This window comes from Hemitrygon akajei, chromosome 3 (assembly GCF_048418815.1).
Source record: "Hemitrygon akajei chromosome 3, sHemAka1.3, whole genome shotgun sequence".
Classification (NCBI taxonomy): Eukaryota; Metazoa; Chordata; class Chondrichthyes; order Myliobatiformes; family Dasyatidae; genus Hemitrygon; species Hemitrygon akajei.
The window spans coordinates 19,840,160-19,863,726 of record NC_133126.1 but is presented as its reverse complement, the minus strand read 5'-3'; the positions used below and the strand labels follow the sequence as shown (position 1 = coordinate 19,863,726).

Sequence of the window (23,567 nt, the reverse complement as noted above, 5' to 3'; positions counted from 1 at the left end):
AATGTCTTCAACTGTGAACTCCAACAAAACAGAGAAATCACTGATCACAGAACACAAAGTACACTGCAGATGCTGGGGTCAAAGCAACATGTACAACATGCTGAACGAACTCAGCAGGTCGGGCAGCATCCGTGGAAACAAACATTCAATGTTTTGGGCTGAGACCCTTCATCAGCCCCAACGTGCTGAAGTTCCTCCAGCGTGTTCTACTGATCAGAGAACGTACTTGCAGAGGAACTTGTACAATTCTGCAGTGACCTGGTGCACCATATAGTTATACTTCAAAACACATCTTAATTGTAGTGCGTACTGCACAGAAAATTGCACACCAAGTTCCATAACACATTAACTTAAGATAGAAGACAGCTCATGGCACTGAAGCATCTGCCTACATTTGGAGATACAAAAGTCTGCAAGTACTGCAATTTGCCACAATGAACGAAAATGCTAGAGAAACCCAAGTAGCATCTATCAAAAGCAATGAACAGTCAATGTTTCCACTGAACTTTTGTCCAGATGAAGTGTCGCAACAAGAAATGTCAGCTGACCATTTCCCCCCCAAGGAAGCTGCCTGACCTGCTGAGTTCCTCTGGTGTTTAGTGTTTAACCTATATTTTGAGCACGATTCTGGAATAAGTCTCAAACTCACATTCTTCAGACTTCCGAGTCACGGCTGAGACCGCAGCCAAGCCAAAACCCGAGTACGTCACTCAAAGAACTCACACATCACTTAATTCTGTGCTGCATTTTTATTTTTTTATTTTAAATGAAGAAATACATCTCTATACAAAATAGCTTCTGAAAATTACTAGTGTACAGACACTATGAAAAAAAAACAGAACTCCATCTGTGAGCCGCAGAGTACAGCTTGCGAAAGCAACAGTTAAACTGTGAGGAAGGAAAAACTATGACTAGTTCACCAACAATGAAAAAAGTTAGTTTTAGCACTCTTCTTGGCAGAACACTAGGTGCATTCACATGAAAGCTTTTAAAGTTCTTGCTTGTCCACAAATAGCCCACCCAACCACAACCCGGTATTACTTCACATTCAGGCAGATGAACAGAAACATTTTGATTCCTGAAAATGACTGTTGCAACATGTTTTCTTTCAATTCCATAAAAGCCAGTTATCAATCACCCTGCTAAATGAGAACAGGTCAATACAGCACCATTTTATATTCGAATAAAAAAATGCTGGTTTACAATGGTCTTCAGCTGCAGTTAATGTGCTTTAACTGTCATGCATGTGCTCCCATGGGGAAAACCAGCAGCTTAGCACACAATGGCATTCAAAAAGATAACACAGTTAAAGATCTTAATATAGATGGCTCAAACAGATTGAAAACAGAACATTGGTGAAAGGCCCAAGCAGATGTTGTACTTAACATCGAGCTGCTGCCGCCATGTTAAAATCTAAGTCTTATTCAATTTCCCATCTGGTCACTGAAAGAAAGTCCAAAGATGGGTAAATGGGTCAACTATGATGGGTATAAACAACCTGTATGATTATCTTTCTAGGAATGTTTGGAATTACAGCTAAAGTTGATTTCTGTATTGGTGGTGGTGGTTGTGGGCTGTTGGAGAGAATCTTACTTTGTTTATTGCAAATGCACCTGAATAGGAAGTAAGCTTAAGGGTTCATCAGCCTGGCACTCATCAATGCCATGCACTTGTGCATATGAACCCTGACATTCCTGAGACCTTCACATAACTGCCGCAAATCCACACTTACAAGTGCATCTCATATTGCAATTCAAATGGCACAATGGATATATGCCAAAAAGTCATCCCTGCCATACACTTGTTTTCTGCACATCAAGATTTCTTCTCAATCCAATTTCTTAGGATATTAATAATAAAATTAAGAGGATCCCTGATGATGTTAGTTATGGGTCTCTTCAAAAAAAAAGATAGTCTTTTTGCACAAAAAAATTCCTTAGACATTACAATATGCAATAGGCTACAATGCAAGCACTTTCTTGGTTAGTCAGCATTCATTTCATTACTCCTACATAAAATTAATTGAGCAACTCTCTTCCTACTACGGACATGCAACTAGACTGGGTAGCTCTTTGGCAGGCAAAGATCAGGCTACCCAGGCTTTTTTTTTCAATGCTCTGAATACAAAATCTGCTGCATTTATTCTCTACTGCATTTAAAAGAGATGGCCTTTATCAACAAAGGCTAATGTAGGCCTTCATTCAGAAAATGCATGTTCCTAACCCATTTTCTTACATTTTTAATCATTTTTTTTTCCTTTTCCTATAACTTTGAATCTTTCTGGCCCACCACAGTCCAGCACACTACATGAAAGCAGAGGATGGAAGGAGCTGACTGCACGTCTGCCGTCAAGAGGAAATCACAATGAAGAACTCCAAATCAATGGCTGTCTAGCTGTAAGAGCACAATCATAGCTGCTTCTATCTTCATTATACCACTCATTCTCACCAAAGGAGCTGCTGTCAGATAGAAAGCAAACCTAAACAGGTGTTTCTAAATACCACTAGAATCGCTAGTGGCAGAAACACCGATTTCAGCATAAATCATTAACTACCAATTATAAATAAATTGGTAGAGATGAGTCAGTCAGAATAAAAGGAAGGCTCTATTTCTTGCAGAGACTGCATTGGTCAATTACCAGAAAATTTCAAATGGCTCCTTTCATTGGAACAGTGTTCTCTCCCTACCACCCTTGTTTGAACAAAAATCTTGGCAGTCCACCATGCATATAAAAACATGGAATAATTTACAAAATATTACAGTTTAGTAAATGACCTGATGATTTTTTAAGCCCATTTGAATTATCGTACATTCAAAGTTTTTAAAAAATTGGGGGAAAAAACCTAAAAAAATTAGTAAACTTGGAACATAGGCAACTGAGTTATTCAATAAATAATTTTGCAAAGATAGATAACTCAGCTCTGCCAGAGTGAGTCGACCATTTCACAATTATTTCAACTGCCCACATTTCAAGTTTAATGAGGTTTGCAAATGCATTACCTTTTTAGTTAACAGTATAGTCTCACTCTTAGGGTCTCTGCATGGGATAGAGATGTGATGTGAAAAGGGTGGTCCTCATGTTTATAAATTAAAATAGAATCAAAACTACAAAATGTTAGTACTTTCAAAAGCACTTCTCAGACAAAAGTTTACAATATTGCAACTCTCACTCTTGTTTTTAATAAACTGATGAAAAATAGTTTCAAGTATTATAGTCAATGAAAACACAAAGGATTCAATTCATGGAGGAAATCCTCCATCAACTCATTAAAAACTTGAGCACTGGAGTTTTACAACGGAGAACCAGAGATAATAACACCTTGCGGTCCGCAGATGATGTACCCAGACTGACAATGAGTGAAATAGTTTAGACTGAGCTAACAACCAACCTGTTCATGTCAAGCAACTCAAATTCAGGCATGGCTAAGCATGAATCATATGTGCTATTATTTTGCAATTTAAAAAAAATTAAATCCGTGTGACTGGCTTACAGAACTCCCTTTACTATAATTTTATTTTGCAAGTGCAAGCCAGTCTCCAAAAAATATGAATCTTAATAGTAGCTGTAATGTTACTGTGCTGTATTGATGCATTAAATTTGAGAAAGAGTCTGTTTTCCTGACATGCTGCCATTATGTATCTCAATGCTGACATAATACATCCTGGATCATAGAATTAATAAGATTTTCCCTTCATACAGTTATGTGACAGACTTTGATATACTTGGCATCACGTGCCTACAGAACATTCACCCCCACACACTTTGCCTTGAAGATTTAAAAAAAGATAAGCTTTGGAGGACAAACAACAATTTTGTTGTTGTTGTACCAATCCAAAGAAGAAAGGTTTAGTCTTTAAAAAATATAACATTTCTCATGGTAGTTTTAAGGAAAAGAAAGAATCGCTGGCATGCTAAGGATATGCAGTGGAACTGTCCATGGTCAAATGGATCAAGGTAAACAACTCTATTTCAAAACAGCAGAATCCTAGCTGAACAAGGTGAATCCTAAATCCAGTTTGGCATGCTTCATGTATGCATTTGGGCCATGCAGTTTGCAGAACCATGTACCATGCAGAAGCACAAAGTTTACTTTTTACAAGCAGGTAAAATTCACCCAAGAGTCTCAATGTCAAATATAATTGCATTCAATCAATGTCAAATATGGATGAGTTTTACACTAGATTGAAAATTGGCTGGGAAGTGATTTAATGTTGGTCAAGCGGTTATTCATCCTAGTGGGAGTAGATCTCAAATCCTATCCATTTAGGTATGATCTGAAACCAGCTTCAAATTGAAATGTTCAGTATCTTAACATGACACCTTCCAGTCATGAACCAACCAACAAAAATTTAATTTTAAGACAACCCATTCCTGACAGCGGCACAAACTGGAAGTCAAATCAGTATCTAACTCCACAAAAATCAGCATACGAAGAATAAAAACAACTGAGGAATAGTAGCAGCCTTTGTCCCCTTTCCTGGTGCACGGTGCACCAGGAACAAAACTCTGATTTCACGTTTTTGCTTGAATGAATCATCTGGATCAAAGAAGATTAGTGCTCTGATATCAATAACGGGATGTCCCAGTATAAGGGTCCTTCCATACTGAATCTCCCTCAATACCACCACTATCCTAAATTCACAAGTAATGCCCATATGATGAACAATTGGTCAACAAAAACAATTTTAAAAACCTTTACACAATTGCAAGCAGTTTAAGAGCAAAAGTAATGGAAAGTGGGGGGGGGGGGGGGGGGAGGGGGGGAAAGTTCTTGGAAAAAACTGTTTCAACTAACATAACTGTTGCCAACACATCAGCAGTACTCCGCCAAGATGCACTTGCTGCATGACCAGTCAGTCCGCAGTGCATCCGTATCACTGGTCGAGTTCTACCAGACTCCAGATTCGACAATGATCAAGTCTTTGAGGACATGTTTTTAAAAAAAATCTACAGCCTTTATCGTCCAACTTCACCATTTACCACCATCACCTTTGTCCAAAGAACGTTTTAAAATGTTTCCATGGAGGAATCTGCAGCCAGCACACAGATGATAACTCTTCCCATAGGTATTCATTCTGTGCATGTGCATGCACGTCTTTCATGTTCTATGGCCCCAGGAGTGGTAACAATTTTACCGATTCAGCCTCAGCTTTATTGAATTTTTAACTACTGGAATAGGGTTTACAGGAAGGGAGGAGACATCAGAAAGTTCTGTGCTTGTTGGTTCCTGTGTACAAAAAGAAAATATGTAGTTCATACATCAATGCAATAATAATGCTCTTAAGCTGAACATCTGAAAGTCTTCAATATAGACAACAGATACTAAAACATGATTGATGTATACCACATGACAATCCCTATCAACAGATTTTATTGCAACTATCAAGCATCTTACTAAAACTTTTTATACATCTCCACTATGTTGCTGGACAGTGTATGCCACGCATTGAAAGGTAAAGCACCTATACTGCTGATTCACTTTTTTTCTGACCTTGAAGGTGCTGGATTAATGTTTGTATAATTTATCAGGCATGCTTAGAATATAGAACAGTACAGCAGAGCCCTCGGCCTATGATGCTGGGCATTGCAAACTTTATTTATCTGTAATCTCTATTCAACTTTCAAGCTTAACATGAGGGAAACACAAGCTAGTGTTGCGATCTGTTGTGTAGTGAAGCAAGATGAATTAACAGCCAAGAGCTGCCAGGTATTAGCAACTTGCTGGTAGCAGTTAGAATAGCAAGATGAGAATGGCGTATAGTTATTAAGGAAACAAAAAATAGTTTGGTTAGTTCAGACAAACAATGGTTAACTAGGAACTATATAGAGGTTACAGTTTTGACTATTAGTATGATTTGTGTTAGGACTGATAAAGGAAAGTACTGCGGCTTCTAACTGAGAGTGAAAAATTAAAAGAGTCATGGTTGCTAACTCTAGCCAATGTTCCTAGTTATAGTTATTGCGTCATAGAGCACTACAGCACAGAAGCAGCCCTTTTGGCCCATCTAGTCTGTGCTGAACTATTGTTCTTGCTAGTCCTATTGACCTGCAGCTGGACTACATCCCTCCATGCCCTTCCCATCCATGTACTTATCCAAACTTCTCTTAAACGTTGCAGGTAAATCCACATCCACCACTTCACATTTGCATGACCCTCTGAATGAAGAAGCTCCCTCAGGCTCCTCTTAAACATTTCACCTTTAACCCATGACCTCTAGTTCTAGTCTCAACCAACCTCAGTGGAAAAAGCCTGCTTGCATTTACCCTATCTGTACCCTTAATAATTTTGTTTACCTCTATCAAATCTCCCCTCACTCTCCTGCACTGCAGGGAATAAAGCCCTAACCTATTCAACCTTGCCCAATAACGTAGTTAGGTTATGCATGTACTTATATTCTCCAGCAAATGTCCCCATTGTTACAACGCCCACCAAAACTCATTGTGTTCACACAAATGAAAAACTGCCATTTAACCAACACTGGTTAAGCTTGCTTTGGGAAAATGCAGTCCCATCAGGAATTGGTGCTTTCAGAAAGAACATCAACATTTGTCCCCATTCAGTTGCAAAGTTAGCAACGTATCTAATAAATTCTAATGAACATCGTTCATAACTTGCCTGTGAGACCGAAGTCTTGGATTGGGTTGGCAGCGTCTTTTCTTCAGACTCAGTATCCTGCACCAAAAAAAATGCAAATTATGGACCACTTATCCAAAATATATGGAAGTTTTCTTATAAGACAATTGTTCATTTTCATTTGTTCTTTTCATAATTTGTGGGAAGTGGTCAAGAAATTAAAATTCAACAATAAGCATTCTACTGGAAATTGCATCTTACCTTCACATTTTCATCAATTTTTTTCTCACAAATAGGACTTGTTGAACAGTCACCATGCTCCTTCACAGAGGCAGATCCCTAGTAAATATGAAACATTCATACAAAGATGACTGATTCTGTTTTTATAATTTGTATCCTAATTTAGACTAATTAAAAATGACTTATCTGGGGACTAAAAAATTTCATGCCCTTTCTTTGACTAAAAAAATTTACATTTGTACCACCCTCTGCACAAAGACTGGTGAGCAAATCAAATGCATGATTGACAAGATAAAGACTCATTGCAAGGGACAAAGATAGCAAATGGGATTATTTAAGTATAAATAGATAGCTTTTCTCCTTGGAAAGACAAGTCAGGAGGAACCAAGTATGAAGTTATATAAAATAAAAGCAAATATTTAATACCCCATAGAGAATCCAACTTACATCCAACTTTTTTCTCTTTGGTGAGCCTTCAGTTATCTGTGTAGATGTTCTCTTTAAACCTTTTGATAGATTCTGATCCACTGGTACCCCATTTGTTGCAGGTTCCTAAAGAATAAACATAAGAGAGATAACATCATTGTTTCTCCTTGAAGAGTCATCATTTGTAAAACTACTCTTTTAAAATAAATAAAACAACACTCTATCTGGGGCTACAAAACCATATACTTCTCTTGTGGCAATTACCTATACATTTACATGGCAACATAAGAGAAATTAGGAATGTTACTAACATATGGTGGTTTTAAAATCTGCTTAATGGAAGCAGTAGATGAAAGGGTTCATTAAGGTAAAGTTAAAAATTGGAGGCTTCAATGTACAAAGCTATTTCTACCTTGACCATTGGACCAATCACATTCCTAATTAACATTTATATAATTCTCAATTAATTAACCTTAAATTTATGTGCAACATCAATTTAGCAGATTAATACCATTTTATCGCCCTATTGTAAGCGAAAGCTAGTAGAAAATAACCAACTTAAAGCAAGTTACGATATTGAGGACAACAATGGGAGTGACAAACTGAGTCTGTGATGAGAGCTCAGATACACTTCTAAGTTTTTATTCTGTTAACCTTGCACATTAATTGAAAATGTATGGTTTATCAGTCTAATTGCATCTCTTTAGATGTCTTTGTTTGAAAGTAATAGTTTCAAATTCCTGTATTTGCTTTAGTAAATCAAGTGGTGCACTTTTGAATGTAACATAGAGCTTGGTCTGTGCAAGATGAAAATAAGCAGCTAGGTAACAGTTTAACAAGCAGCAAAACAATAACATCCTGTGAGGTATAAAGACATCACAATTAGCAAATAAATTTTTTTATCACCCATTCCCCTCCCCCCAAAAATTCAGATATTGTCTTTCCCAATACAAAATTTCTGTATCACTAAGTAAAAGCACTAAGAAAATAACTGAAAAGGTACTTTAGACTTTTAAACTGTGGTTGAAAATGAACAGAACTACAAATGCAGAGACCTCAGCCTTTGCAGAATCATTTGCAGCAGGTGATGTTGGTCTCTTCCCTACAGAGGTGGTGGGAACGGATGCCTTTGTCGTTGAACTTGCAGGCTGACTGCTGACGTATGTGGACGAAACCAGGCTGACTGCTGATTTTGGCTGCTCAGTAGAAGCTGATACAGGAGAGGCATGAGGAATGTGGTCACTGGATGATGCAGCTGCACCTAGAAGTCAAAAACAAAGTTATTTATCTATCCATTTAAAAATGATGACATTGTTCATGCAGGAGCTGTATTCCAGAACTAGATTAGCTTATTGTCAGTGCAAGACATACAAGATGCTGGAAGGTAATAGGTGAAGCCAGGTGAGTGGGGGAGGGGGAATGAAGCAAGCTGGGAGGTGATAGGAGGAAAAGGAAAAGGGCCAAAGAAATAATCTGATAGGAGAGGAGAGTGGACCATGGGAGAAAGGGAAACAGGAGGGGTACCATGGGGAGATGATAGGCAGGTGAGGAGTAAAGGAGAGGTAAAAGGGGAGCCAGAGCAGGGAAGTGAAGGAGTAAGTTTGTAAGTTGGTGGTGGTGGTTGTTTTGGGGGGGGGGGGGGTGAAATCACCAGAAGTCAGTTAAATCAATGTTCATGCTATCAGGTTGGAGGTTATCTAGATGGAATACAAGGTGTTGCTTCTCTAACCTGAGAGTGGCCTCATCATGGCAGCTGAGGAGGCCGTGGACCGATATTTTGGAATAGGAATGGGGAATGTAATTAAAATGGTTGGCCACCAGGAAATCCAGCTTCTTGGTATGGAGCTTGACAAAGCAGTCCCCCAGTCTACATCAGGTATCATCAAAGTAGAGGAAGACACGTGGGAAGCACTGGATATAATAGGCAACCCCCAAAGAGTCACAGGTGAAGTGTTACCTCACCTGGAAGGACTGTTTGGGACCATAACTGGAGGTGAGGGAGGAGATGAATGGGCAGATGCAGCTCTTCTCTCACTTGCAAAGGTAAGTGCCAGATGGGAGAATAGAGGTGATGGACAAACGGGCAAGAGTCACGAAGGTAGCAATCCTTGCAGAAAGCAGAGTTTAGGGTGGCAGTGGAGGGGGAAGGTGAAGATGTGTTGGGTGGTACGATTCCAACGAAGATGGCTGACGCTGTGGAGAACGATGTGCTGGATGCAGAGGCTCATGGGGTGGGAGGTTAGGACAAGCGGAACTCTAATTCCTGTTAAGGTGGCAGGAAGATGGGGTGAGGATGGATATTCGGAAAATGGAAAAGATGTTGGTGAGGGCAGCATCAACATTGGAGGAAGGAAAACATCACTCTTTATTGTCATATACAGCAGGGTGCAAATAAGCTCATTTGCATAAAGCTCACTGTATACATAGCAATAATAAACAGGTGTAAAAGAAAAAAAATGAATAAAGATTGCAGTGCTAAAAGAAACACTGAAGTGGCAATGAGCGAGTGAGATAGAATAAGGGTCTGAGATTGTGGCACCATCAGGAAGAAGGTGTGAAAGAGCCTGATTGCTGCTACAAAGAGCTGTTATTAAGCCTGCACATCCAGTTGGAATAGAGCAGAAACTGTTATAACACCATAATTATAGTGTGAACTGGACAGCAACCCTAGCCAACTGCAAAGATGCAGTAAAACAAGGAAAATTAGAAGTCGTTGAGAATGATGCCATGTATTTTCTGTGCTATATGAAACATTTAGATCTCACATGGCCTTCCAATATGACATTTCCTTCCTCCAAGACTGCTCATAAGCTAAAATATTATTTCAGACAAATTCTCCAGTGCAAGTGTAATTCCTCAATATAATCAAAGTAAACAGACTGATTGAATAACATTGTTTCCAGACTGGAGATAAAGACTTGGCATTTTGTATTTAGGTTCATGGTTTGAAGTTATCCCAAATAAATTCCTTCACTCAAATTGTCCCCATTAAATAAATTGAAAGAGCTGCTGCTTACCCTCGGTGTTGGAAATGGAATTTCCTTTGGAAAAGATGGCTTCCAATTCCACCTGGGATTCAAAACTCGGAACACTGATCACATTCACTGTTGACGCAGCAGTAACAGGACTGCTAAAGGTGAGAAGGGGGAAAAATTGAAGAACATTTAATGTAGCTAAGAAGATAGGGAAAAACTCAGAAATTATCTTTGCAATTTTTCCTTAATCCTCATCAGTTTTACTTTAAATTTTCAATACAAGCCAACCCTGGGTTAAAAAAAGGGGCTCCAACTTCTTCAGATGGCCACAAGTCAATTTTGTCCTTAAGCCTAAAAGCACACAAAAATCACTCCATATGGTAACCATACCTCCAAAATATAGATAGATAGATACTTTATTCATCCCCGTGGGGAAATTCAACTTTTTTCCCAATGTCCCATACACTTGTTGTAGCAAAACTAACCACATACAATACTTAACTCAGCAAAAAAATATGATATGCATCCAAATCACTATCTCAAAAAGCACTAATAATAGCTTTTAAAAAGTTCTTAAGTCCTGGCGGTAGAATTGTAAAGCCTAATGGCATTGGGGAGTATTGACCTCTTCTTCCTGTCTGAGGAGCATTGCATCGACAGTAGCCTGTCGCTGAAACTGCTTCTCTGTCTCTGGATGGTGCTATGTAGAGGATGTTCAGAGTTTTCCATAATTGACCGTAGCCTACTCAGCGCCCTTCGCTCAGCAACCGATGTTAAACTCTCCAGTACTTTGCCCACGACAGAGCCCGCCTTCCTTACCAGCTTATTAAGACGTGAGGCGTCCCTCTTCTTAATGCTTCCTCCCCAACACGCCACCACAAAGAAGAGGGCGCTCTCCACAACTGACCTATAGAACATCTTCAGCATCTCACTACAGACATTGAATGACGCCAACCTTCTAAGGAAGTACAGTCGACTCTGTGCCTTCCTGCACAAGGCATCTGTGTTGGCAGTCCAGTCTAGCTTCTCGTCTAACTGTACTCCCAGATACTTGTAGGTCTTAACCTGCTCCACACATTCTCCATTAATGATCACTGGCTCCATATGAGGCCTAGATCTCCTAAAGTCCACCACCATCTCCTTGGTCTTGGTGATATTGAGACGCAGGTAGTTTGAGTTGCACCATATCACAAAGTCCTGTATTAGTTTCCTATACTCCTCCTCCTGTCCATTCCTGACACACCCCACTATGGCCGTGTCATCAGCGAACTTCTGCACATGGCAGGACTCCGAGTTATATTGGAAGTCTGATGTGTACAGGGTGAACAGGACCGGAGAGAGTACGGTTCCCTGCGGCGCTCCTGTGCTGTTGACCACCGTGTCAGACCTACAGTCTCCCAACCGCACATACTGAGGTCTATCTGTCAAGTAGTCCACTATCCAATCCACTATGTGAGAGTCTACTCCCATATTGTAATGAATGGCATTAAAAATCCACAAAATTGATAGGAAAGGACAATTATTTAAACTGCAGAGGGGAAAACTAGTCTTGCTGTTGTTCATAGGAAAGAACACATATGCATGACAGATTTTTGAATACAATATTACGGGTGCTTGTTTATATGCAAAGATGTTCTTAAGTCAAGCATTTGAAACATGGGGACATCCTAAATATCAATGTCCACAACACCAACAAGCAACTTTTAAGGCAGGGGTTCCCAACCTGGGGTCCATGGAATCTTCGTTTAATTGTAGCAGTCAATGGCATAAAATGGTTGGGAACCCCTGCTTTAAGGACTAAAAACGGAAGTTTGCAACCTATGCCTCAAACTTAAAAACACCCAGTGTTCTTTGAATGCTTCTATTTCAAATGATTGATTTGATCTATTCTTCTATTAGTAAAAGGAATCCTTTCCTACCGGATCATGTTATTTTAGCCAACACGTCAGCAACTCTGCACAACTGCGCCCCTTCAATCCCAGTTAACTTGCATCAGTTTTGTAAATGGAGTTTGTATTAAATTTTATTAGATTATTAAATTAAATATTCTGGATGTATTTGCAAACAGAACATTACTAATTGTTTTGGGAAGAAAAAGTGACATCAACGTTACCTCTGTGGACTGTTGGCATTCTGTAACGGACTAGAAGGCACTAGCAGGCTATGATCACTGTCCAGTGAGGCTTCCATGCTATTTTCATCTTCACAGTTGGCTTTGTTCCCCTCCAGTGAATGCTTAGGGTAAAAAATAAATTTAAAAATTAATTGCTCCATAGAGATCTAAATTTGTTGATACATTCTCCATCAGCAGTTTGTATAGCAACAAATCAGAACGGGATGCACTAACTATTTGACAAGGGTCATGGTAATTTTCCTCTCAGGATGCGGACAAAAGCCTCCTCATTAGTGTTTCCTCTGAGGACACAGGATAGTTACAAGTTTAGCCCCAAACATGACTAGAATTATTCTGAACACTAGGGATTCTCTAGATCCTGAAAATTCAGAGTAGCACACATAGAATGCTGGAGAGACTCAATAGTCAGGCAGCATCTGTGGAGAGGAATAAGTAGTCGACATTTTGGGCTGAGACCCTTTACCAGGACTCATTCTGAAACACTGTTTCACTTCTCAACAAAAACTGCTGCACTGAAAAAGTATAAATTTCTCTGTTTCCCTAGAAGTTAATTCAAATGGCTATCAAAATGTTTGCTGTCATCAGATAGTCCCTTTGGGGCACAGGCTCATGCCACTATCTTCCACTTTGACCAGAGCTCTGGGGAAAAAGAAATCAAACCCACACATTCCACAGGGAGAACATACACACTCCTTATAGATGGAGTCGGAAATGAACTCTGATACCCTGGGCTGTAATTGTGTCACGCTAACTGCTATGATAATTCTGCTCCTATGTCTTATGGTCATTAATGGAACAACCGTCTACTAAACAACAGTTATAAAATTTAGCAAAATTTAGCAAAGTTAGCAATTACCTTTGGGCATTACTAACCTCTAACTGTAACTTTTAAAAGCATTTTTATGAAGTAAAAGTTCTTAATATTTATAGTCTTGCAATGCAAACACTTCAATTATGAGACAATAAAATCAATGATTAACTTCACCCAAAGATTTACATTGATCAGATTTATAAATTGCAGGTATGTGTACAAGCTTCTTGTAATATACCTTGCCAAAAGTTTTCAATTTTATTTACAAGTGTTCACTTGAAAACAAGATACCAAGAAGACATTAATCATGTTGCACATCTGACTGTAATGCTAGATCACAAGACCAAGAGACGTAGCAGCAGAATTAGGTCATTCAACCTATGAGTCTGCTCTGCCATTCCAATAACATTACCTTTTTCTTTTTTTGCTGAACATAACTGGGTAGGAGGAGATGGAGCTGCTTCCTTTTCACATGCATTGCTGCTATCCTCATATCCGTTTCAAACATTTTGCTGTTCATTGCTTGTCTGTAAACTGTAAAGGCAGGGAAGTTATTGTCACTCGTTTACATATCAATCAACTCTCCTTTCCTTCATCAAAGGCTTCCAATTTCTCTTGATACAAGTTTCCCGAACACGGAAGAAGTACCAAACCTTCAAACAGCAATGGCAAAGGTGTGCAAGTACATTACCTCAAAATGTTTCAGGTTCAAATGAGTTGAGATTGAAACAACAGTTACCCACATGAAAATGAATCTTAAAGTAGTATGTGGTGACATATATATACACTTTGATAATAAATCTACTTTGAACTTTGAAGGAAACATTCAAAAATCAAAAGGATCAGTGTCAAACCCAAAGGTTTGAAGATTCAGAAAGAGACACATCTGGTCCTGGTGAACAATAACTGCAACAAATCAACCATGGGCAAGCGTGACCATGAATATGACATTCAAAACCCGCTTTGCAGCATAACTATAAACCTTACTGTGAGACTTAAAGAACATGACAGCTTTTGGCAAGTGGGACAATAAACTTTTATTTTGACTGAAGCACAGCCAGATCAAAACACAGGCCAATGGAACAATGTTGAGGGGCCCCTATTAAATATTGACACCCTTGTCTCCAAAGTCAGTTTCATTTACACTCAACAGATCCCAAAATGATCTGATTATAAATGCAGTAAGCTTTCGACAGAGCCATTATTCAATGCTAAAATGCATGGAATCTGCAGTTAAAATACTGCAGATAAACAAATAAAATTGTACTGAGGCATCAATGAAGCAAAGTAATTCTTGTACCTCTTCTCCAAAAGCAATATTAAAAATACCGAAATCACTTTGTATCAGTAGTCACAGTACTCTCCCAAAAAAGCAAACATTCTTACCAGTATCTGTGAATGACTGAATGTCATATGTCAGGTCAACACTCAGGTTCTCACTGTTTTCCACTTTCTTAAAGACTATCCCAATGACCCACATGGTACTGAATTCATCTCTGAGGGAGAAAAAGGGTACACTGCAGTGGGATACATGAGCGTTTGTAAATAAAAGAGCAAACATAATGAATTTTCCCTCTCAAACTTTTAGCACTGCTTGAGGCTCATTTTGCTTTTTTTTTCTCTGGTTCATTGACCACTTGAAACAAAACCAAATTACAATCCTAAAAGTAAAATTGCAAACAGATGAAATTACTCACTTCTCAGGGTTGTCCTTTGGAGCTGGGAATGATTGTGGATTAACATGAGCCAGAGTAATAAACTCATTCTTTTCTAAGCTGCTAATTAGAATTCGGATTTTAGACTCCACCAATCCCACCCTAAAATCAAGAAAAAGTTAATAAATGAAGATTTCCAGAAAACTATATATGGTAGTACACTTTGGCAAGGTTTGAAAGAAGTAAAACCAGGCTGCTTACAAAGAGGGGACATCCATGGACTGAGACCTATACAGGAACTAAATATAAGAGGAATCTAATAAAAAGCCTGCATTTATGCTGCATAATACCATGCCTCTGAAGCTAAGTATGTCTAAATAGCATGGGGCAGCACGGTAGGATTGGTTAGTTTAACACATTACGGTGCCAGCAACCCTGGTTCAATTCCCACCATCATCTATAAGGTGTTTGTAATCTCTCCCTATGACAAAGTGGGTTTCTTCTGGGTGCTCAGATTTCCTCCCAAATACCAAATTAGTAGCTTAATCGGTCACTTGGCTGTAATTGAACAACACGAGTGGGCTCATTGGGCTGGAAGGGCCTGTTATTTTGCTGTTTCTATAACGAAATATGATATCGGCAGTTTTAATACCACTGTTGTACCTGAACTCTGAAAGAAATGTAATGGAAAAAAAAATGGCTAATGGTCCTTCACTCCCATCATAGAACGATAATACCCGACATCACTATATCCACAGCCTCTATGACTTACCATTCTAAGTGCTGTTTTTCCGTTGGGGCGCTCGCCAGTAGAACAATATAATGCCTTTGAAATGGAGAGGACAAAATTATTTTATGTATTTAATTTTTTTAAAAATTAAGTATTTCAACCATGGTGTGAAATACTCACCAATCTTCAATTTACTTTATGCATTTTATAGTTTATTTCAGCTCCATTTTGCACACCTTTGGTGGATTTATAGTAATACATGGTTGAAACATGTTTAATTCTGGGTTACACGTGGACTGCAGTTCCTTTGGGAACATCATGATTTTCTAATCTCTTGCATTTGAATTCCACTTACTATAGATAACTGTCAAGATCCTAAAAAAAACTAGTTTTGGTTAAAGGGACCTTGCAGAAAGGGGGCTCAGAGCTCAGCGAAACCAGAGATTTCTCCATCAAGAACACCAAACAACCACGTTGATGGTGCTTCATCCTGGTCCATTTGGCGGGATTGGTGCACCACTTACATCTCATGTCACAGGTGGTCAAGTCTATAGAAGAACTTAACATCTCATCATCCCCTCAAGGCACTAGCTTGGGGTCCCTCTAAACAATTTTGTCTGTCAATATATTTGTAAAATGAAAAGAAAAGTAAAATAAGCTGCCTAAATCGTCTTTAACTCAACTAGTTGCACAAGGTCATGCAACTTTTCTCTTATACCCATTAGTCAACATTTGTTTGTATAGAAAGTGTCCATCACCATCAATAAAAATGAAACGTAGCAATGACAAACTGAATGAGTCACATCCACCAGTTAAAGACTAAGTCATTTATTTTTAAAAGATAAGCCATATACAATGCATCATTGCTGATCACCAAGCTAAGGAATTTAGGTAACATAATGAATCAAAATTAATGACCCTTCCACCTGTGAGTTCTTGTCCTTCCAACAATACTGTGTACACTGTTTAGCCTGTCACGTCTGGGTTTGATCATTTTTAGCTTGTTTATGGCAGGGATGGGAAAACATCTGAGGTTGACGCACCAGAAGTTGAAACCTTCAAGAAACTGGACCAACACAACTTTGTCCAAAAAAATTGCTAACTGGCTGCAAGCGTAACAGAAAGAACATCTTAGCAGCAAGCACGAATTCAGCAGAACACACAGCAATCACCACCTAGTGCAAAGTTATACAATCTTTCTTTCAGCAAAGTTCAGTTTTCCACTGTTAATTTATCTGACAACATCAAGTTTTATGTCCAGTTATGAAAGGTGCTTTGACTTCTGAGGAATTGGGGAGAATGCATCCTTGTTTTCCATCCAGAAAAGGGGCACCCAGTTGGAGCCACTTATGAGAGGCTGGGCATTTGTTCTTTTGATTGGTCAACCTCAACAAGACGGCAGTTCCCCCTTTCATAAATTGTTGTTGCTGTTCTCGTAGTGCTGAAGTCTGTTATTTTCACTGTTATATATTAGATAACCAAACTGAGCAGAGCAATACTAAATAAACACCGGTGCTCACACATTGACACTACAAGCAAACACAAAGATTTAACTATAGTCATAAGCTACTTTATTATAACTATTGACATCACAAATAGAATACTTGGTTGTGGCTATTAGCCGCAGTAAATTTCAAATTTGAGACATGACACATGGACAACATTTTGGACCTTATAAAGCAAATAGTATTGTGGAGGATCCACTTAAGGAAAATACCCATACTTGCTCCAATGGTGCAGATTATTTTCTCTGTCATGTAAACTGAACACAAAATAGGATCAATTTTACCAGTATTATTCTGTACTATGAATACTGCTACCAAAGTGAAAAAGAAATTCAACTAACTGAATTAAAGTGGCTGAAATCAGTCCCAGCCTTCAACTTCAAAGTAATAGTAGAGGTAAGACAGTTAAATCGTTTTTGCTGTTTTGCTGGCATATAATCAAAGCTAACAGAATATCATTGGACACAACCGCCAAAAATCAAAGTATGAAATAAACAAAACAGAAAGGATGAACATCTGTGAATAACTACTCTCACATTATTGCTGCTGGCTTTTTTTTCCACGTTGTTCCTTAAAAAAAATGTCATCTCCTCACACAAGTGTTGTTAATGATTAGTTTTCTATAAAAATGAAAAACATTTGGGTTTTTAAATGATTAGATGCAGACACAGGTTGATTTGGAATTTCACTGTATTTCCAGTAGAAAAGATAGAGGGAAAATAAGTATACAGACCAATCTGGGAGTTAAATTAGAGAATTGTAGGATATAATATGAAGCAACCATATTTCAAAACACATTTCATAGAGCATTTCACTAATTGAGATACAAAACAGATAACCATAAAAAACTGTAAAGACAGTAGTTGATAAAATTCAAAAGAAGCCACAACTAAAAATCAGGGAAACACGTTAACAAATATAAGAGTGATTCAATTCTGCCTTGTTTGGTTTTGCCATGGTAAATTCACTGCTCTAAGATACAAACAGGATGGGTCCAAAGTCACTGCTCTTTAGAGAAGTGATATTATTGAAAAAGCTTCTGAGAGGGTAGATGCTGAATAACAACTTCATGTACTGGTAGGGCCACTTAAGGCTGAGATTTACTGAGAGTTGTGAATTATCCTCAGAATTGCAATGATCCTGTACAAACAAGGTTGACATCCAATAGATAGGGGACACTGAAAGGATCACAGTTGAGTTGATGATAATGCCATGATCTTACCTAATAGTGAGGAAGAGTTAATGGGACCACCTGCCCTGGGTTCTTTCCTAAGTTTTGACTGAAATCTACAGCAATTACATAAAATGGTGGAAAATAATGGAAGATTGATTAACTATCTTCATCTGACTTTCTTTACAGATGTTCCCCAGAGTGAATATACCCATTTTCCAATATTTCATTTTATTGTCCACTGTAGAGAATGAGATATAAAGATAACCATGGCCTCTTAAATACTTCACAAGAACAAAAGGAAGGAATCCAATTCTGAACAGAGACTTCAGTGATTGTGACAATAAACACAAAATGTGGAAACAGTGAACATCAGAAACAGGCTTGAGAAAATCTGCAGATGCTGGAAATCCAAAGCAACAGATACAAGTGCTGGAGGAACTCAGCAGGCCAGGCAGCATTTGTGGAAAAGAGTAAACAGTTGATGCTTCAGACAGAGACCATTCATCATGTGATCATGGCTGGTATGATTTTTTTCACCATATTGCTTTATGTCCGCTGATGTTGGTATTGGCTGTCCACTGAATTTAGTACACTATTTATATCAAATCTAACATCGCTGCTTCTAGAACAGTTGCAAAGCTATTCTCAACACATTCAAGGTTTACTTGATTTTTAAAAAAAACTTTGCCCACTTTTACAATCTTCATGCAAACTAGGGTCAATCATTTGTCTTGCTACACATAATAAATCTCTGGATTCATACAAACAGAGGGCTATGGGTAACCTTGAAGTAAGTATATGTTCGGCACAGCATTGTGGGACGAAGGGCCTGTATTGTGCTGTAGGTTTTCTATGTTTCTACATTTTACTCCCTGGACAAATGATACTGTTGGTCAACAGACAACCATGCTACAATGTCTCAACTCTGCTCATGATACTTTAATCTATTCACTTACCTCTCCTTGTAGGCTCTTAACTGATGTGATTCTATTTTAATCACCAGAATTTTCACATATCCATCCCCACCACCAGATTCCCTTATTAGAAAGGAGGGAAACTTTAATCTCCATATATACAATCAAACTACTGAAGGCAGTTTTTGAGGATAAGTTCATGGAATTAATTTGTTACAGTTGACTATCGCTTGTGTAAAAAGGCAGTTTAATTAAGGAAAAATATTTCAATGCTTTAGAAATTGATAGACGCAAATCCCAGTGTTGCAACTGTTTGGGGTAGATATTTACCCTTACAGAATTCACAAATCACTACCCAAAGGTTTTAGATACAGAGTAAAATATTTTGTAATCTTTGTGAAAAAAAATCACAATTTTTTTCAACTTGCATTTCTTGACACGTGCAGATGACATGGTTTCATGATAAATGAAATCATGATATGACACATTTACTGGGAAAGAATCCCTCCCACTGTTCCCTATGACATGGAGGTGTCCTGTATCAAGTTTGAAAGCAACAACTGATGGATGCTACACTTTTAAAATTAAACTGAACATGAAGCTGGAACGTCAGTAGATATACAAAGGGAGAGCATTTAATATAATATTCCATAACAAAATAAATTTCACTGAGAAATAAAATCTCCATGGGAAAATTAATCCATCCAAGACCAACTTACATGATTTAGAATTATATTAAATAAGACAATGTTGACAAGAATAAACCAAAAGACAGGGTTTCACAAATCTACAAATAAGTAAAAATATAGAAAATGAGTAACATGGCAAGAAAAGTAGATTGCAAGAGCATATAAAATTGAAAAAGACTTAACACAAGAAGGCAGAAGAAATGCTTACAGGGCACTAGGAAGTAATTGAAGCAATCAACCTTTTTTGATATATAAGACACAATAAACTTACCTGAAAAATGCAGAGCATCTAATGAAAAGTGAATAATCGTAATAAATAGAAACTTGAGAAATTAACGGACTTAAAGCTGACAGACCCCTGTGAACTACTGACATACAAATGCTGGTCCTAAAAGTGCTTGATGCAAAGGTTATGAATGCACTGGGGGTGATCTTGCAAAATTCCTGGTAAACTCGTATACGCTCAATGGATTGGAATGTGGCAAATGTCACACGCCTATTCAAGAAAGGAGTTGGAGAAAATATTTAACTACTTGTTCACCCAAGTTGTCAGAAAAATTCCAAAATCTTCATTAAAGGGTATGGTAATGGGTATGTCACATGTATGCAATTCAGTCCTCTTCTTGTACTCTGCTTTCATGCACACGCTTACTTTGGCCACTTAACAACCACTCTTACATACTTGCTAATTTCTCCCTACAGATTTAATTATTTTATTTTTAGTTTACTGATCAACTGCTCTAATTTTGCTTATTTTTCACAATGTTATTCATCTGGAATACATATTAACTCTTTATCTTGAGGGCTTCCACTTAGTTCAATTAGTTAAGAACCTGGGACAGATCCTTTTCTCAGCTCCCTAATTTGTTCATCCTTATACCAGTGTGGGCACTGTTCAACAGATTATACCCTATGAGCATTTTTTAAAAAAGTTCCTAGCATGCATTGCACAGGATCAATTGTCTAAAGTTGTCAGCTCCAAACACAGAATGTTCCTGTTTTCTCCAACATCACTCTCAGTCTGTTCTGAGATCTTGTTTCTGCCACATCAGTAATGTTCCCATTCAGGCTTTTTACCATGAGTAAAAAGGCATTTCTCAATATATTATACTGGCAGGATTAGTTCCTATGCATTCTCATTTTCTATGTTCATTTGGAGTCCTTTGCCTTACAAGAAGCCATATTTGGAAGTGCAGCAAACTATCCAGTGCACACTAACTTGCACTCCAGCCTAATGATTCCAATCTGGAAATGTGTTTGGGAAATTCTCAGTGTGCAATACTCTAACGTACTACAGTCTCATTTCAACTTATTCTGTTGCACCTCAGAAATAAGGATGAAAATTGGCATTAAAGACTAACTTGTTTGGAACTAAGAATGCACTTGGAAAATCTAGAGTATCAATCGTTAAACTAAAGCCTACAATCGCAGGTGTAAAATATGAATTCATGGCACAGGAATATATACTGTGTGAGATATTAACAAAACCCATGACAGATGGCCCATCAAACTTTTCTTGCATTTTACAGTGCTTTGAAAAAGTATTCAGCCCCAAACCCTTTGTTCACATTGAGTATTTCAACCAGAAATTTTGATTAATTTAACTGAGACTATTAATTGGTGAATCACATGCTCCTTTTTTCTCTGTAGAGCCCCAAAACAGGGAAAATTGCAAAGTATGAAAAACTGAAATGTCAGTAGTTCAAAAGTATTCATCCCCCTTTGCTCAATACTTAGTTGAACCACCTCTCACAGCTATTACAGTCATTAGTCTTTTTGGATAAATCTCTTAACAACTTTGCACAACATGATAGGGCAAGATTTGCTCATTCCTCCTTGCAAAATTGCTCAAGCTGTGCAAGGTTAGTTGGGGAGCTGCAGTGAATGGCAATCTTGAGGTCTTGTCAGAGATATTCAATCAGGTCAGGACTCAGACTGAACCACTCAAAGGCATCAGTTTTCTTCATCTGAAGACTCCATGGTTGTTCTGGCAGTGTGCTTTGGGTCATTGCCCTGCTGAAAGATGAACCTTTTCCCCCAGTTTAAGCTTTCTAGCAGACGCAAGCAGGGTTTTTTAAAAAAATCTAGGATCTCTCTTTACTTATCAGCGTTCATTTTCCCATCAATCCTGACCAGATTTCCAGTACTCGCTGCTGAAGAGCACCCCCATAGCATGATGCTAACTCCACTATACTTTGCAGTAGGGATGGCATTACTTGGCTGATGTGCAGTACTAGATTTACGCCACACGTACCACTAAAAAAAGCATATCCTTACCTGTAAAGACTTTGCAAAGCATCACTTAGAAGATACTATAAAGATGTGGAAGAAAGTCTTGTGGTTTGGATGAGACTAAAGTGGAACTTTTTGGCCTCAACACTAAGTGGTAAGTGTGGTGTAAATGTTTAGTTTTTCATGCTTTACAATTTTCTTTGTTTTTTGGCTCTAAAGTGAGAAAGGAGCACTTGATTTACAAATAAAAATTCTCAGTTAAATTGATCAAAATCTTTGGTTGCAACACTCATTTATGTGAACAAAGTGTTAGGGGTTGAATATTTGTTTCAAGGCAAGTAATTGTGGGAAGAATCTTTCTAGTTAAACTAAATCTGTTCAATGTTCACCTCAGGCTTACTCTAAAGGGGACTGAATGACTGAAAGGAAACTTTATTTCTGGAAATTATAAAATTCACTAAATTACATCTAGTTTCAACACAGGTTGCACTATGTTTTGGAAAAGGAGAGAAAGTAACATTATTCACAACTAAACCTAGAGCAAGTGATTTAACCTGACAAACATCTTCTAGCTGTGATTGGTGAATATTAAGCCTTTGGTAGTGGTACACTTACAAAATGGTGGATGAACTCAGCAGGTCAGGTAACATCTATGGAAAAGAATGAACAGTCGATGCTTCAGGTTGAGAACATGCACTGTCCTGATGAACAGTCTCATCTAGAAATGTCAACTGTTTATTCCTTTCCATAGATGCTGCCTGACCTGCTGAATTCCTCCACCATTTTGTGTGTTACTCTGGATTTCCAGCATCTGCAGAGTCTCTTGTGTTCATGGCAGTGATACAGGTGGTTGGGCAGGGTGAAGCAGAGAGAAAGGGTGTGTGTCGGGTGGAAGATAATGAGTGCCTAGTTCAATACTCGTGTCTTATGACAATGCATAAGATTTGGATTCAGATTTCCAGCATTTGCAGTATTTAACTTTTAGGTAGCATTAACATTAAGTTATAATCATCCAGGGAATGAATGAAAGCAAGGTACAAAATTAGAAGTTCATTATTTTGAGTAGCTTTAATTTCCTGTTTTCCATCATCTTTAATCTTACATTACTATAAATCTGAAATGAAACCAGGCACCAGATTGAATGACTCTACTTACTGTAATTCAGTAAATATGATCCAAGACAACAAATCCACCCAAACCACTTAATTATATAGTTATTAAACAATCTCATGCAGGATTTACATTTACCTCTGCTCCAATTTTAACTACAGTCCAAATATAATATCCTCAAGCCAGAACACAATTCCACTAGGGGTCATATGTCAGAGCTAGGCAAGTTAGGTTTATACCCTGAGAATGTAAAACTCATAACTTATTTTAGTAGTTGTTTAAATTTCAAGCACTTTCTGCTAATAACATTCTGAATTTCTTGATGACAGCTGTTAACAGACAGACATTCAACCATTTTGCTAGGAAAAGTGTCTTTATTAGGAAAATGGATACACTT

General features: G+C 38.1%; 1 protein-coding gene across 2 annotated transcripts in view; it reads right to left on the bottom strand.

The window, feature by feature from the left end:
* Positions 1-734: 734 nt before the first annotated feature.
* Positions 735-23,567, bottom strand: part of LOC140724760 (poly(A) polymerase type 3-like) — a 68,956-nt gene continuing 46,123 nt past the window's right edge. The window contains exons 13-23 of one of the 2 annotated variants that reach the window (XM_073039293.1): positions 15,589-15,642; positions 14,859-14,978; positions 14,548-14,657; positions 13,574-13,695; positions 12,330-12,451; positions 10,259-10,371; positions 8,297-8,502; positions 7,263-7,367; positions 6,837-6,914; positions 6,618-6,674; positions 735-5,228 (exon numbers count right to left, since the gene is read on the bottom strand). In XM_073039293.1, the coding sequence (XP_072895394.1) occupies positions 5,133-5,228; positions 6,618-6,674; positions 6,837-6,914; positions 7,263-7,367; positions 8,297-8,502; positions 10,259-10,371; positions 12,330-12,451; positions 13,574-13,695; positions 14,548-14,657; positions 14,859-14,978; positions 15,589-15,642 (1,183 nt within the window). In that variant the 3' untranslated portion in view covers positions 735-5,132. Of the gene's footprint in view, positions 5,229-6,617; positions 6,675-6,836; positions 6,915-7,262; positions 7,368-8,296; positions 8,503-10,258; positions 10,372-12,329; positions 12,452-13,573; positions 13,696-14,547; positions 14,658-14,858; positions 14,979-15,588; positions 15,643-23,567 lie in introns of those variants that run through there. The other variant, XR_012098169.1, reaches the window with a different exon arrangement.